At 43.6% G+C, this 17030-nt stretch overlaps 1 protein-coding gene and 1 non-coding gene across 3 annotated transcripts in view; one reads left to right on the top strand and one right to left on the bottom strand.

Moving 5' to 3' along the window:
- Nucleotides 1-17030, bottom strand: part of OCLN (occludin) — a 45191-nt gene that overhangs the window by 9493 nt on the left and 18668 nt on the right. For both annotated transcript variants that reach the window (XM_065873307.1, XM_065873308.1), the window contains one exon: nucleotides 3025-3170. In XM_065873307.1, coding sequence (XP_065729379.1) covers nucleotides 3025-3170 — 146 coding nt within the window. The remainder of the gene's footprint in view (nucleotides 1-3024; nucleotides 3171-17030) is intronic.
- Nucleotides 6647-6758, top strand: LOC136121725 (U6 spliceosomal RNA). The gene has a single exon (XR_010655748.1). It is a non-coding gene; the product is annotated as a U6 spliceosomal RNA (small nuclear RNA).

Raw genomic sequence — 17030 nt, 5'->3', positions numbered from 1 at the left:
CAGAGAACTCCATCTTCCTGGACCCAAAAAGGACCAATCAGAATCTTTCCAATAGATTTGATATGTAAGTTTTGGGAAAGTAAATTCCATTCTCCGAATCTGGCGCTAGAAGATCAGGACAGCCTGAGGAATGTGCATGGCTAGCCTGCTACAAAAGATGCTGTACTGAGAATAAAACCAGCATAGCAACAAGAACCCTGATACATCTTCTGAGTCCCTGGATCATGCTGTGCTCGAAGCTAGCACCATCTCTGGGCCTTAGGCGAACCAGTGAATTCCTACAACCCGTGTAAAAGCCCCAACAGATTATCCTACCAGCCTAAATACTACTACCAGACAACGGTCTCATTGGGCACTCTAAGGTGTCAGCCTGCCCTGAAAGCTCTGCATCGCATCAGCACTCCACTTCTTTGATTTACAAAGGTTAATTCACCCTGGGTGTGGAAAAGAGAGTAGGGAGTGTACCTACTATCTCCCAAATTCACTTAAGAGAGGGTGGAGAAGAAACTATCTTCAGCTACATTCTGCTGTCTCCTAATCCGGGATTAATTCTAACTGCCTTAAAATTCGAAGGTTAGGACATTATGGTGAGAGCAAAAGGAGCCAGACACCAGAATAATTTCCATATGATTCCATTTTATAAGAGCTCTGATATGGTGACAGGCATCAAAACAGTGGTGGTGGGGAAAGGGGGGTACCCGTGGAGAAGACAACGTTTTGGGGTGCTTGAAATGCCTCTCTCTCGGTCTAAGGGTAGTTACTTCAGTGACCACATGTGTGAACTCTCATCAAGCTGTGTATCAAGATTAGTGCTCTCTACTGAATGTACGTTATGCCTCGGGGGGAAAACATCTTAGTACTGAGGCACCTCATTCTTAATCTGGACCTCAGACAACGTTCTGATTCTAATTCCTTCTCCATCCACTACAATAATAAGGAGAGGCACTGGTGAGTTACTAAACACCTTCAAGAAACACCTGAAGAAAGACAGGCTATGACTTAACATGCATCCCTTCGTCATCCAGGAGGACGTACGCTGAATCCTCCGTAGCGCTCAATGCTCCGCCACAGACAACAATCAACAACGTCTACTACCCGCCAGAGGCCGCAAGCTCCTCCCGTCATTACTACACACACACTGTTGCATTCGTTATCCCTTACCTTGGCACCATCCCCATCCTCCCCTTCTGCTGGGTTCTAAAACTAAGCAGCATATTTGCATTTTCCAGGCCTTCAAAAAACTTCTAGGGTGTACTCCTGGAGTACAAACTGGTACAACCCTTAGGGAGTACAATTTGACGACATCTATCAAAATAAAATATGCAATTTCCTTTAACCTGGCAATTGTGCTTTTAATGTTTCCTCCAGATACACTGACGTATTTGCAAAGTGATGTGCAATGTGCAAGTTCATTCTCTGCAGAGGTTTGTAATAACAAGACATTGGGGAAAAGTGTGCATCAGTGTGGGATTAATAAAACTAATTTTAGTATACCCATTTAATGGAATATTATGTAGCTATAAAACAGATCAGTAAACTCTGTATACTGATATGGACAATCACGAAGATATATTGCTAACAATGCATTTAATATGCTATTGTCTTTTTTTTTTTTTTGCTATTGTGTTTTAAAAGGAAAAAATAACCAACATCATATTTGGCCAACATATTTACTTAAAAATAACCCCTGGAAGGATGTAAAAGAAATTGGTAACACTAGCTGCCCCTGGGGAGAGAAACTAGACAGCTGGGGACAAAAGGGATTCCCTTTTGCTCCTTTTAAATTTTACATCGTGAATATACTGGCTTATTGAAGAATAAGTAAGATATTTAAACTGTTCCAAATGAATCTGTGAAAACATCTTAGTTCTCATAACAAGGGACAGCATGTGGGAACGCTGTGAAGCCCTGCAGGCCTTACAATTAATTTGGAGGCACAGCTGGTCACAAGATGCATTGTAGGTATTTATTTTGTATGCATGGAAGTCACGCAAATCATAGCTTGACCCTTTTACAAGGATTGCATCTCTGCTGTGTACCTCTGCCTCTCATAGCCTCACGTGATTTGGTTTTTGTCAAAATCCAAAGAGAAGGAGAAGAGAGAAAATGCTCTTCCTCCAAATCATTTACAACTGAAATCAAAAGTAAGCTTGATGCTGAAGACCAAAATAAAACATACAGAGGGTAAGGCAGAATGCCAGTCTACTTCCAAATTCCATTCCAGGGTGGTAATAAAATCTATTCTCTTCAAACTGATTCCATACTTAACTCACCTGCTGGTGTCATCTTAGGGGCTCCAGGCACCCAAACTACTATGCACTCAGAGTGGATCTCTACAAACTCAGCCCCCTAAGTGGCAGTGGAGGTTGGAGATAAAACTTTGAACAAAAATTTCCCAGCAGATAAACCTTTAACTTAGAACGATCAAATTAGCTAAAGGGAAGGTTTATTTTTTTGGTCTACGAAGGAACTTGGAGTTCTAGAATTATATACAGGAACGTTAATTTATCATCCTTAGGCAAACTACATCCAAGTCCTTAACAATATCCCCAATCTCTCTCTCTTGTCATTAAGGTGAATTAGACTTAGACTTCAGGGTAACCTAAAACCGCAACGGGGATACTATTTCCATAACCTGAATGGCACCTACTCTAGGCCAGAAACTCACTGTGAGGTTTTTCACACCACGGGTAAAACAAAATCTAGAGGTTTTATCAGTTTCACATCCCCTAGCAAAAGAGATCTAATAATTATAGGAAGGAGGAGAGACTGAGAACCACACTTAGCTCTGCTATCAATCAGTAATACCTTTCCACCCTCATCTAAACTTCAAAACCAGAAATAGGAAAGAACTACATTCCGCCTCCACCTCTAAGGCAGAGATCAGTCTCCAGCCTTTGTGAAAACTATTGGGTTTTTTCTTTTCTTTTTGCAAATGGCACAAAACAGCAACTGATTTATAAACACATGCAAATACTCACTTTTTCGGACTCATTCTAGCAAAAGAAGGAAGACGCTACTTACGGTGTTGTTTTATAGGAAGACTCTGGATACAGTCGCTTCTCGTTCACTTTACCATTGGAGGAGTAGGCCACGGGGCTGTCCACTCTCTCCCCGTAGTCAGAAAGGGGAGGAGGCATGTCTTGCGTGCCTGCAGAAACGTTTTTAACCTAAGGAAACAGTCCCAAGAGACTCAGTTATTATTTAGCCTGTAACATAAAAGGGGGAAGAAATGAAAGAAAAATATCATATATAAAATTATGTAATATTTATCGGGCTCATTAAATATTATTAACCTATCTGACTACCTTGTTATTATCCAGTGTTAACAGTCAAATCAGCACAGAAATGGTGCTATTGTTAGTTTAACAAATCCAGAATCAATTACAAACAAGAAAAAAATCCAAATTCCCTGATCCTCATCCTGATGTGATTAGGTTTAATAATTATCCACCCCATCTTAGGAAGACTAATCTCATTTTATCCGGCCTAGGTCCGAGTTAGAATGAGAATTTTCAAGTTCTAAGGGAATGCTTATGCTGCTGTCTGGGCACCACTCTTGGAAAACCACTAACCTAGCACAAAGAACATTGATTCTTCTCAATCCATTCACCCTATACATGGAATGTTAAAACTACACTAAGAAGCTCAAACTGATTTCTGCTATGGTTCTTTAATAGCAGATTTGTTTGTTCTCCCTTTACTTTCTCAATGGCTCTTATCACCAATAGCCTACAGTCACAGCACCACTGCCTTCCCTCTCTACCTTTCTTATTCCATTCTGTTGTGTTCTGAACGTGTTCTAAGAAGTAATACACGTTGGAGATGATGCCTTGTTAACATGAAAGGTTTCCCAGAGAACCTTTGGGAGAAGGTTTTGTATCTAATAAGCATAGCCAATCAGAGTCTTAACACTACCTGTTAGATGTAGTAGGTCCAACACTCTTTAAATTTCACCTAAAAATCTTCACATTATTGCATATTACTCTGCCAGAAAAATAATAACTGCTAAGCCCAGACAAGTCACTGAGTTGGTTTGAAGTCAAGGAATAAAACTAAGGTGTGGGGGGAAAAGAAAAAAAAAACACTAAAAATTATGTCTGTGAAAAAGAGCAACTTTTCAAACTTAGGGATGATGGGATTGCTTTAGCTTGGTGATGAGCACAATGGCATCCAATTACCTGGGCTCACTCCAGATCTGCCAACTACCCAACTACAAGTTCTAGAAAACCTCAATATCTTCATCTGTGAGAAATGGGGACGCTACCTGCTTCATTAAGTTGTTTTGACAATTAAATGAGATGACGAGGCATCACATTTAGCACAGGGCCTTTATGAACACAGTAAAGATTCAGAAGATGCTGGTTTCTGGAATTAAAGCCATTGGATCTAAACAAAGAATTTTTACAAGTATTTGAAGGGGATGGCAGACTTTTAATTGGATTATTTTGCTATTATAAATCTTCACAATTAGATTCAACATAGCGTATGTCCCTGCCACACACACACAAACTTTACATTCTGTTGTCCGTCTAGCATAGCATTAAAACGTGACCTGCTCCTTTCCTGTCACTGCACTATCACATGTCAAAAGATATTTACCTACCCATCCCTTGAAGTACATAAAGGTATTTAATCTTGATTGTTTAATATTCCCATGAGTCAGAAAGGAATGGAATCACTTCCTTCTGAAAGTGGAGTTTGGCAGCAACTGGGAAACCAGGGGGTGGGTTGCCAGGGAGTGTGCTCAGATCCCACCACGGGGGGGGCCGGGTGGGAACCATTCTTGGCACCTACTGAATTCCTGAGGACTTGACACCATCACTAAGCTTCACAGGCAAATACCCGGCCAAGCCAAAGGCGTATTCTAATTCTGGAGACTTCAGATTTAAAAGACCTCCCTTTCTTAAAAACCCATTTAACTCTTCTCTTTGCAAATTTAGCAGAGGGTGCAGAGCTCATGGATTTCCTACTGACCCTGGCAAACCAGAAACCAAAACCTTACAAAAGAGGTGTCTGGGTGTCTTTGCAGAGACTTCCTACTGCCCAGAATGGAATGTTCTTCCCCCTTTCTTTGCCAGCTAATCCTTAAGTGGACTTCAAGTCCTGGCTCACTACCAAGTAGGGATGGTGCCACTACCTCCCGGGGGCCTTCCACAAACGTCCCTGCTGGATGAGGCGCCTCCCTGTCCTCCTATCTCGCCAGCACCTGGGCATACAAACCTCCCAGCAGAGCACGTGTGTACAGACTGTTTACGCACAGGGTGACGCTGCTCCCACACCTCTAACTTCAATGGGCGGTGGGCTGCTCTTAAAGCCACCACTGTCTGCCTGCTACAGCATGCCACATACTGAACTGAGGGATCATTTAGTAGGTACAACCTTACAGGGAAATACTATAAGCAGATAAGTTAGGGGGTCCCTGGAGAAACAGAACCAGGAATGGCTTTCTTTTTTGTTGTTGTTTTGTTTTTGTTTTTGTTTTGCGGTACGCGGGCCTCTCACTGTTGTGGCCTCTCCCGTTGCGGAGCACAGGCTCCGGATGCGCAGGCTCAGCGGCCATGGCTCACGGGCCCAGCCGCTCCGCAGCATGTGGGATCTTCCCAGACCAGGGCACGAACCCGCGTCCCCTGCATCAGCAGGTGGACTCTCAACCACTGCGCCACCAGGGAAGCCCCAGGAATGGCTTTCTTGACGTAAGAGAAGCCATTTTGTGATCTAAGCCTGGCCACAGTGCTCACCCTTGAACAGGTCTCAGTAATTTATGATCTTGAGGGAACAAAGGAATGCAGGAACGGGGAAAAGGCACTCAAACGACAGTGCAGTGATAAGGCAGAGTCCTAGTTCCTCCTCAAGGGATACACATCATAATATATCTTTGAGTTCTGCAGGTACTAAGGACCTCCACCCAGGTGGAGGATGGAATGATGATGGTGCCACTCTTGACTTCAATCAACTAAAGCTTGGACTCTGTGGACCTTTGCCCCAATTCTATGCTGAATTCTCCTCCGCTCAAGCCCCTTCACGAATACGCAAGTACCCTTAGCTTAAAACTTCCCTAATTTCACTGTTCAGACAGGCACTGCTTTGGAGAAGATCCCCGGTGTTCTCCTCACTTGCTGCAAGTAATAATAAATTCTTTCTTCTCCCGATCTTTGGCTTGGTTGTGTCTATCAGCTCAACAGCCACCAAGAGGTGAACCCAGTTTTCAGGGTTTTTTTCAGAAAAAAACCCTTTTCAGAAAAGGGGAAGCAAGGGCTCAGGGTGCTAGACAACTTTCCCAAGGACCCATACCTAATAAATGGTAAGCTGTGGTTTATATACTTCAAAGCCTCAGCTCCAATACACTGCCCCTCCCTGGGCAGCCTCCTACCTTCCTTCCTCTATGGGTCTTCAAAGCCCAGCCCAGTACCCGGCACAAAGCAGGAGCCCAGAGTCTGCCGCATAAAGGTTACTTCATTTATTACTGTTCTACTTCTACACTGTATATATCCAACCGCCTTATCAGATGAGCTGCTCTGAGCTGATGTTTATCTCTTAGAGTCAGCAGAACTAGACTAGCCCGAACACTGACTTCACCCTCCAGCACAGGTCTTTCATTACTTCAACCTTCTTCATACACGTGCACAAAAAATTCCAAGGCCATGCTCGCTTGGGCAGAACATACACTAAAATTAGAACAATACGGAGAAGATTAATTATTAGCATGGTCCCTGCGCAAGGATGACATGCAAATCTGTGACGTGATACATAGTTTTGAAAAAAAAAAAAAACACCCAGCCAGACTCAAAGGTGAATAAGAAGCAGCCTTTGTCCTCGAAAGGAGCTTAAGTGTCTGGAGGCAGAAGCAAAATATATTTATAAAACAAGGAGTAAGTTCATTTTTTTCCTTTTATGCTTCGCGTTTCCCAAAAGAAAATATTACTTTTTCTCACGGTACCAATGCAAAGTGAGTATAAACCGGCTGCTTTCAAATGACAGTGGGAGGAAGCTGGGAAGCCCCAGTGAGGAGGGACCAGTATTAGAAATTTATGAGTCCTCAGCCTGTGCTTCCTATGATGAGAAAAGGGATTTGAGACTCACTGTTATTACTGATAGGATCCCAAGCCAGTCCATAATACCTGATGATGTAGCCAAAGTTCTTTAAAACAACAACGAAACAACCCTACCATTTTAATAACTATAGTAAAATTTTAAAGACTTAGAACCTGAGAAATACTCGGCTTAATTCTGAACAGCAAATGGTGAACAGGTTTCCTCAAGTAACTTGAAACTAGCTCTAAGAAATTAGGGGCAGAAGCAAGCAGAGTGAAAAAACACAAATGCAGGAAGATTTGCCGCCTTCTACTAAGCACTGAGGGGAAAGGAAAGTTTGAGAGTCAAGCAAACGCTGGAACTGCTGCTGTGAAGCCAAGAGAAGCCTCGGGGCCTGGGGGGCTGATCCGGGGCTCCCACCGCAGGCCCTCCGGCGGGGGAGCTGGGGTTTGGGGGCAGCCGTGGGGCGGAAGGGCACTACACGCACAGAAATCCACACGGCAGCGCCCAGCTGGCCGCTCTTCACTGGGATCTGCCTGAAGAGTTCCTGGCCCTAATGGCACCCTTGCCGCACAGACAGACTTTATAAAAGGGAAAGACGAGACAGGAGAAGACAGACGGGCTGAGGTAGAGGAGAGAAAAGACCCTGAACCAATCAAAGAATGACACAGGCAGACTCTAGAGACTAAATTCAAAAAGGACAAGCACTCTTACAGACCATGTTTAAGGAGTAGGAATTTTTTTTTTTTTTTGCGGTACACGGGCCTCTCACTGTTGTGGCCTCTCCTGCTGCCAAGCACAGGCTCCGGACGCGCAGGCTCAGCGGCCACGGCTCACGGGCCCAGCCGCTCCACGGCATGTGGGATCTTACCGGACCGGGGCACGAACCCGTGTCCCCTGCATCGGCAGGCGGACTCTCAACCACTGTGCCACCAGGGAAGCCCAGGAATTATTAATTTAAGGGGACAGGAAACGTTTTACCAAGATTCACATTCCAATCAAGAAAGAACTAAAGTGTCTCTGAAATGTCAAAATGAAATAAATTCAAGTGAAATAATTTCAAAAGATCTTCACAAGAGGTAGTTATAATGAGGACAAATTTTTATTCAGAATTTAATTATACTCATTAGAAGTGTTCTATGTCACTTGTGAAAAAAATCTTTGTTAACTAACCGTCTTTGGAGAATTAATGAAAACATCGTATATCCCTGTGGGGTGCCAAGGGGAAAACAAAGAGGGCGACTCAGGGCAGCTCTCATCCCAACACCTGTCAGCACGGAGCCGTCCGACCCTGGGACCAGGATGGAGCTGCACGCTCATGCTTATCAACGCTACTGACTCACAAGCAGCCTCTCCGCCCCGACTCCTTGAAGTCAGGGATGGAATAAAAAAAGGTCAAGAATGTTTTAGGTCAATTCACCCCTGTAAAACAAAGTTTGGGAAAAACCTTTCTCTCCACACAAATCAACTGCATACTTCATCTGGAATGAGTACAAGCAAAAGGGAGGGAGGACAGCCACGCCCCATTTTGCTCTTAGTTCCAAGCTCACACAACATGGGGAGTCAGACTAGACCTGCATCATGAGAGGGAAGTTCATGTGTCAGGCAAAACCTGACCCCATTTGGTCCTCACCATTGCCCGGTGAGATAGGACTATCTCCATACTCAAATGAGGAAACTGAGTCTCTAAGGTCCAATTAATTTGCTCAAGGTCACACAGAAGGTGACAGGGTAGAGGGGGGATGTAAACCCCGTCCACCTGACTCCCAAGCTCAGCTGTTTCTAGCATAACAAACTGATACCTCAGTAATTTAAATATGGCTTGAGGTACCCATCTCATCTGGGCACTGACTATTCCCAGTAAGAAAAGGAACTATTCTCATTGCCTTCACTCCTCACCACATCCGAGTAAGATACGATGTGAATCCATTTTGAAGAGTTTTATTTGCCTACTGGACTATCATTCTAAAAGCAGCTTTTGACACAAAATTACTATGGTATGTGCTTAGTCATCGGGTTCCTTTTGTTTATGGCTGAGTGTAGGAACACCACCCTCAAAAGGCAAACAGAAGGGGTTTTCCTGCTTGGTAATTAAAGTGGAGAAATATACCAGACATCCGAGGGAGGAGGACCTTCATCTCAAAGTACCATGTCCAGTTTTACAACCCGAGGTCCACCTTCCGGGCCATGTGCCCTTGCACTACAAGTTTTCAAAACACTAAGTGGTCCAACTCGTTTTTCCCGTTTTGATATTTTACACTCACAGATGCTCCCCCAACAAAAGCCTGAAAACTGCCTCTGGAAAGTTCCCTCAGACTTTTCTCCACCCTTGGTGGCTTGAAGGCAAATGCTCCCAAACAGACTAATCCCACAAAGGAAGAGATCATGGACCAGGCTTGGGCAAGTCTGATCAATTTACGTTGATCAGATGGCTCTGGGGATTTAGCAAACACCATGTTCCCTATCCGAACGCAGGCTGCCCACAGGGAAGTACTAACATACACCAGGCAAAGCTGAATTGTGGGGCTTCCCTGGTGGCGCAGTGGTTGAGAGTCCGCCTGCCGATGCAGGGGACGCGGGTTCGTGCCCCGGTCCGGGAGGATCCCGCGTGCTGCAGAGCGGCTGGGCCCGTGAGCATTGGCCGCTGAGCCTGCGCGTCTGGAGCCTGTGCTCCGCAACGGGAGAGGCCACAACAGTGAGAGGCCCGCGTACCGCAAAAAAAAAAAAAAAAAGGCTCAGCAGCCATGGCTCACGGGCCCAGCCACTCTGCGGCACGTGAGATCTTCCCGGACCGGGGCACGAACCCGTGTCCCCTGCATCGGGAGGCGGACTCTCAACCACTGCACCACCAGGGAAGCCCCAGCCTGCATTTTAACGCTCGTGTATCTCATGCCAGCCTCCCCAGCAGGTGTGCCGCAGGCACAGTACACCTCAGAGCCCATGCCAGCCACCACCTAGGGTTCCAAATCCTCTTCAGTTTACTGTAGTACTCCACACAACCTCAGCATTTTCTAAGCATGCCATGCCTGGAAGAGACCTTATGCATACCTTAACTCAAATCCCACTGGGCTTGCAGTATTATAGCTGCAGCCTGGCTCTATGGAACAGTGGTTCTCAAGGTGTGTTCCCCAGACCAGTAGCATCAACATCACCTGGGAACTCAGAAATGCCAGTTCTCAGGTCCCATTCCAGATCCACTGCACGAGAAACACTGCGGGTGGGCCCAGCAAGCTGTTTTAACCAGCTCTCCCTGTGATTCTGATGCTTGCTAACGTTTGAGAACCACTGATGGAGGACAGTTTTCCTCGATGTCACAGACAACTGCCCTGTTTAGACCATTATACCTATAGTTAGAATTAACTCTATTTAGTGCTGGAAATCTAGGAATCCCTGCATTCAGAAAGCCACAAGGCACTCACCAGCTCTAGCACACATCCTACCTCACCTTCCATTACAACTCTCTACACCAGCCCCCGAGGATGCCCTCGACAGATAGGGCCTTCCGTCCTCCACGCTGCTGGGTTCTGAAGGGTCAGTCCATGGATAGGACACTTCCATTCTTGTTCCATTTCATGCCACCTGAGACCACAGATAATAGTAAAACCTTTCCCAGGGTGAGAGCCCGGTATACCAATTGTCGGCAGCCCACAGGAACTGCTCTTACATTAAAGAACACTTGTACTTACTGGTTGAAAATAAGAAAGCTATTCGAGTTTCTTCAGCTGTCTAACACTGATTACCACCACCGCCCGATCCCAGTCACCTGCCCCACCTGGACCTGTTCCCCGTTCCTGTGTGCAAGGAGATGATACGCAGAGCCTGCCTACACCCTTCAAAAAAACATTTGTTCTTATCTCGCAGCAAGCTTACAAGTAAGAGGAAAATTAATAGTTTAACAACTGCAACCAACATTAAATGTATTTATATTTTGGGTACTCTTACCCAAGCTCCCTTATTTGATGCCATCATTGCAAATACTAACAATTATTACTCTGGCTAAAATTTATTGGGCATTAATAAATTATGTGCTGGCCCTGACCTAAGCCCTTTAATTGTTACAGGATCAGCATATACATGCTGTAGGTGAAACTTTTATTTTCCCCATTTACACATGAGAAACCTATTAAATGAACAGACAAAGTGATTACCTTCATCAGAGTCCAAGGATACCAAAAGCTACCCAAGGCTGACCACAAAGGACGGGGTCCAGGACCCTGACCCCTCTCTACACCCAGGCCTGATCATCCTTACTAGCTCCTACCTTGACAGGTAAATGTTGGGAACAATGCTATAACAATGCTGCATCACAATGTCAAAGCCTTAGAAACTTCTAGAAATAGGCTACCTAAATAATACACTTAATATGTATGTACGTATGTATGTATGTATTTATGGCTGCATTGGGTCTTCATTGCTGCACGTGAGCTTTCTCCAGTTGCAGCAAGCAAGGGGCTACTCTTCGTGGTGGTGTGCAGGCTTCTCACTGCAGAGCACGGGCTCTAGGCATGAGGGCTTCAGTAGTTCTGGCACGCAGGCTCAGGAGTTGTGGCTCTCAGGCTTTAGAGCACTGGCGCGGTAGTTGTGACAACATGGGCTTAGTTGCTCTGTGGCATGTGGACTCGTCCCCTGCATTGGCAGGCGGATTCTTAACCACTGCACCACCAGGGAAATCCCTACACTCAGCTTTTAGATCTAAACATTTCGTACTTAAAAACAGGATCTTGTTTAACAACCTTTATTTACTACTTGGTAATAATGAAGAAATAGTTTATGGCATGTTCTCTCCAAACTTGGTTTATTCCTGCTTCTGACATAAATTATGTGGCATAACAAGAAAAGGTGCCACTTAAGAGACAGATAGAAAACACTCCCTGAGAACTGGCATGCTGATTTGTGGTAGAGATAAGCACTTTATACATACATTATCTCATTTTAATGATAGTTTTATTAACTATGAACTATTTCCCCCAATTCTACTGGCAAAGAAAACTGAGGCTCAGAGATCTCAAAGGAAAAAAAAAAAAAACCACACCAAAAAAAATACAAGTTATAAAGGCAAATGTAACACTTGTCCTGCTGGTTAGTACATCAGGCTTGAGACAAATTACTGAAGCCCTCTGCAAACCTCAGTGTCCCCTTGTATAAGAATATTCACACTGTAAAGATGTATAGAGTGGCTACGCCTATAATGGCTACTCAGGAAATGGTGGTTCCTACCTTTCTTTTACTGTGACTTTTTAAAAAACTTTATTGCCAAAATTAAGACGTGAAGCTCAATCCCAAGTCAGCCTGATGTACTATACTGAAAAGAGCACTGAGAAACCAGAGTCCAAACTTCTAGCCCTGACACATCAAATCACCACCAACAAGCCTCCTTCTTACTACTGTGTCTACCTCGCAGGTCTTCAGCTTCCTTTGTGTAAGTCCACTGAGACAGACTGGATGACCTTACCCTAAGGTCCCAGACTGCTCTCAGATTCTGTTTTCTTTCACTTTACCAAAGCCAAACCAAAACTTACTCACAGGAGCACCTGAAACTGAAGTGCATAACTTTCAGTTACTATTTCACCAGAATACTGCAGGTATCAACAAAAACTAATCTTGAGTACACACATTTTACAATCAACTCTTTAATATTTACCGTAGGTGTGTGCTTTTCCAAAGCCAGTTCTAAGTACTCACTCTAGAGAAAATGAAGATGTATGTCTTGATATTTATACTTATGACCTTCTGGAAATGCAGGTGGGGGAAGAGAGATCTGAACACAAAGATTAACATGAAATACTCATCTTCATGGGCATAAGGGTATCAGCCCCTCCCAACTCAGCTGCAGCACTCCTGGCTGAAGAGTCCCCCTACCAGCATTCTCAGTGTGTTGGCAGGACGCAGCTCCTTAAACCACAGTCCCCTGCTGTTCTGTGAGGCCAAGCTCAAAGGGGCAGAAAGGGATCCGAGTGGCATGACACCCTCCCGGGAAGAGCCAGCAGACTACTGAGAGCACTGGGGTGAAGCGGGCTCAGAAAGCTACTCAGAAACACGTCCTAAGCTATTCAAATTGCACTCTGCATTTAAACCTGGTCAGACGACACACACATAACAAATAAAAGGGCAATTACAATTAACCCATGTAGCTCATATTCAGGTAGTAAGTATTATCCACAGAGCAGTTTCTCTAGAACCATCTCCCCATCCCACACAGTAACTGTGGGAACTGCCACATGCTGGATTATGTGAGAAGGGCCCTGCCCTTGGGCACAGTGGGTTAGTGTGAGGATGGCCGCCTGACCCAAGGCTACTTATTCATCAGGGCCCCTTCCCCAGGCAAGTCTCAAAGCACTAATATGAACAACTCAGAGCTCTAAGTAGCTGCTTTCTGCTACCCTTCTCCATGCGAAAATGAAGCCTACCAGGCAGGAGGGAGTCAAGATGAGAAAGCAGATCCCAATGGACTTGAAGTCCTGATTTTAGCTGTTCATGAAACACAGCCACATCCCTACCTCTGTGGCTAAGTTGTTTCGACTCTTTCTAGGATTTCATAAATCACCACCCAAAATCTTGCAGATAGGGCTTCCCTGGTGGCGCAGTGGTTGAGAGTCCGCCTGCCGATGCAAGGGACGCGGGTTCGTGCCCCGGTCCGGGAAGATCCCACATGCCGCAGAGCGGCTGAGCCTGTGAGCCATGGCCGCTGAGCCTGCGCGTCTGGAGCCTGTGCTCCGCAACGGGAGAGGCCACAGCAGTGAGAGGCCCGCGTACCGCAAAAAAAAAAAAAAAAAAAAATCAACAAAATCTTGCAGATATATTCCTCTTCTTACCTATACTAACTTAAGTTCTGTTTTTGTCAACTGTAACTAGGACTCATGCAACACCAAAATTCTTTTCTGCACAGCCAGCTGTCTTCCTTTCAACATCCCTGTAAGGCAGACAGCCATATATTACTGGTCTTCTTCATTTTCTCACATGCATCTCACATTAGTCTTGAGAGGCAGACCAAATAATATAGCCAATTTTATGGATAAGGAAACTGAGGATCAGAAGGGGTAATCTGTTTACCAAAGAATGCTGGAGTCAGGACTCAAACCCAGAGCTTTAGGGTCCAGTGCTGTTGTCCCTCCACCAGGAATTCTCCCCAAACTAGACTTCCTTGACATACATGTGGGTTAAAAATAACAGAAATGATTACCTAGAGTCACAGCAAAAGCAATGAAGCTAGAATTCAAACCCTGGTATTCCACCTCCCTGATATACTGCTTCTATTAGACAGAAGTAGAAAAGACAGCATTACACAGCAAGAGTAGAAGAAAGGGGAAGACTACCAGTCCCACAGGGCTGTTCATCTGAGACTAAACGAAGGGTCTCCTCTAAAGCAACACAAAAACCCTGCAGGGCCTAGTTTTCTGGCCAGTACATAGTAACACTACTTAGGGCAACGGAGAGGAAGTCCACTCAGAGTGAAAACAGCTGAGGGTACCTTCTCTGATTACAAAGGAACCATTAGTTCCATTCCCAGAACTGAGAAGCACTTCAGTCATACAATCAAGGCAACAGAAAAGGGAAGGAACACATCATGGTCTTTTCTAATTAAAGTAGGGAAGTCACTCTGGAGACAGGTCACCTCTGGGAGCAGGCAGAAGCAGGTGGATGGGAGAGTAAAAAACACATGGGGTAATGTAACTTAGACCTCGTATTGTAATTCTTGGGTAGGATGATGGGTGTTCATTATGAAAAAAATCAATAAATACAAAAAAGGCTATGAATGGACCAAAGACAACAAGGTCATGAACTAAGAATTGGGAATAATTTATTTCTGTGTACCTGAAACCAATCTGAAAAAAAAAAACAAAAACAAAGAGACAGAGAAAATGTAATCACTAAGGCTTTCCCTAAGAGCACACTGGCATGGAAATGCTAGACTAGGGCTCTAGTCCTGGCTTTGTCACATTATGTGAGCCCAGGCATGTAAATTAAAAATGATTTCCATTTACATAACAGCTAAGTTACCTTCAACATCAATTTTCTCCATTTTCAAAAACAGTACCACATACTTACTGTAAGAAAATTATTTTACATAATTATTCTGGTCAAAAATTGGAAAAAAACTAATATGAAACAACAGGGATTGGTCAAATAGATCTCTACAATGGAATGTTATTAGAAAAGGTGTGTGGAACCAGAATTTCACACACCACTGATGGCTGTATAAATTGGTACATCTCCTTTGAAAGGCAATTTCTTACTCTCTACCAAAGTTACAGACGTATGTATATACATACCCCTTGACTCAGTAATACTCGCAAAATTTAGCCTATAGGAGTGTATATATATAGACCGACATATATACAAGTTATACAAAGTTTTCTTTTTTAAAATCCTATCATTGTTTATAATATTAAATAATAAATATATCCAACAATGAAAGATTGATTACATAAACCACAGTATATCCATACCACAAAGAGGCTATGAAGTGGTAAGGAAAGACACACTGCAAAGTAAAAAGGGGATGTGCAGACAGAATGGTATGATCAGTACACTAACTTCTGCATAAAAAAGCAGGAAGTGTATTTTTCTTTGGTTTTATTTTCACAAAATAAAACACTGAAAGGAATCATAAGAAACTAAGAAGAATACGTACAAGTGTGGAGAGAGGGTGAGGAAAGATACCCAGAAATGGGCAAATGGAAACACAAGGATGGCAGGGAAGCTGCCTGAAAACCTGTTTTTTTAAAAAATTGTAATTCTGGCCATAGGCTTTTTACTTATTTATTTAGTTAAATTTTATTTATTTATTTATTTTTGGCTGAGTTGGGTCTTTGTTGCTGCACGTGGGCTTTCTCTAATTGCGGTGAGCGGGGGTTACTCTTCGTTGCAGTGCAGACTTCTCATGGCAGTGGCTCCTCTTGTTGGAGAGCACAGGCTCTAGGTGCACAGGCTTCAGTAGTTGTGGCACATGGGCTCAGTAGTTGTGGCTCACGGGCTCTAGAGCACAGGCTCAGTAGTTGTGGTGCACGGGCTTAGCTGCTCCACGGCATGTGGGATCTTCCCGGGCCAGGGCTTGAACCCATGTCTCCTGCATTGGCAGGCGGATTCTTAACCACTGCGCCATCAGGGAAGCCCTGGCCACAGGCTTTTTAAAAAGGGGTAATTAGAAAGCTTTTATCTTGCCAGAAAATACAAAAATTAAAACAGTACCACACCAACCAATGCAACAATATAAATAAATCTTATAGCATTATGTTGAGTGGACATAAAAGCACACAGGACGTAATTCCATTTATGTGAAGTTTAAGAATAGGCAAAACTAATTGATGTGATAGGAATAAGAGGAGTTACCAACCCCTAGGGGATACTGACTAAGAGGCATAAGGAAACCTTAGACCCTGGAATGTATGATATCTTGATTTAGAGGCTGGTTACAAATGGGCTTATACGTGTAAAATTTCACCAAGCCATACAATTAAATTAGTGCATTTAATGTACTTTACTGTGTGTGTATAGATATACATTACACTTCAGTAAAAAATTTTAACAATATCAAAATTGTTTTTGAGAAACATTTAATGAGATAAAAAGCCTATATCATGTTAAATCAAAAAAGGTAGAATTTTACACTGATAAGGACTATAATCATACTTCTGAATTAGAATAAGAAGTAGGAAGAGGAGGAAAGGATTAAAGAAAATACACCAAAAAGGTAACTCAGGATGGCAGAATTTTCTTTATACTTCACAGTATTTTCAAAATTATTTAATTAAAATAACCATATTTTTTTAATTCAGAAAAAGTACCAATTAACCTGGGGTTTGAGGACATAATAGAAAAAATAAAGATCTACAACTTTAATTAAAAGAGCCTTTAAACATTTAAAATACAACAACGTTGGTACAAACTTAAGTGAGTGACTGACTACAAAGGACCAGGTTAACATCCAAACAGTGTGCAAACATGGCCTGTTTATTTTACAAAGTACAAGATATCCAGAAAGGGGAGGGAAAAAA

Source organism: Phocoena phocoena, chromosome 3 (assembly GCF_963924675.1).
Source record: "Phocoena phocoena chromosome 3, mPhoPho1.1, whole genome shotgun sequence".
NCBI lineage: Eukaryota > Metazoa > Chordata > Mammalia > Artiodactyla > Phocoenidae > Phocoena > Phocoena phocoena.
Note: the sequence above shows the minus strand (reverse complement) of the source record. Positions and strands in the feature narration are given on the sequence as shown.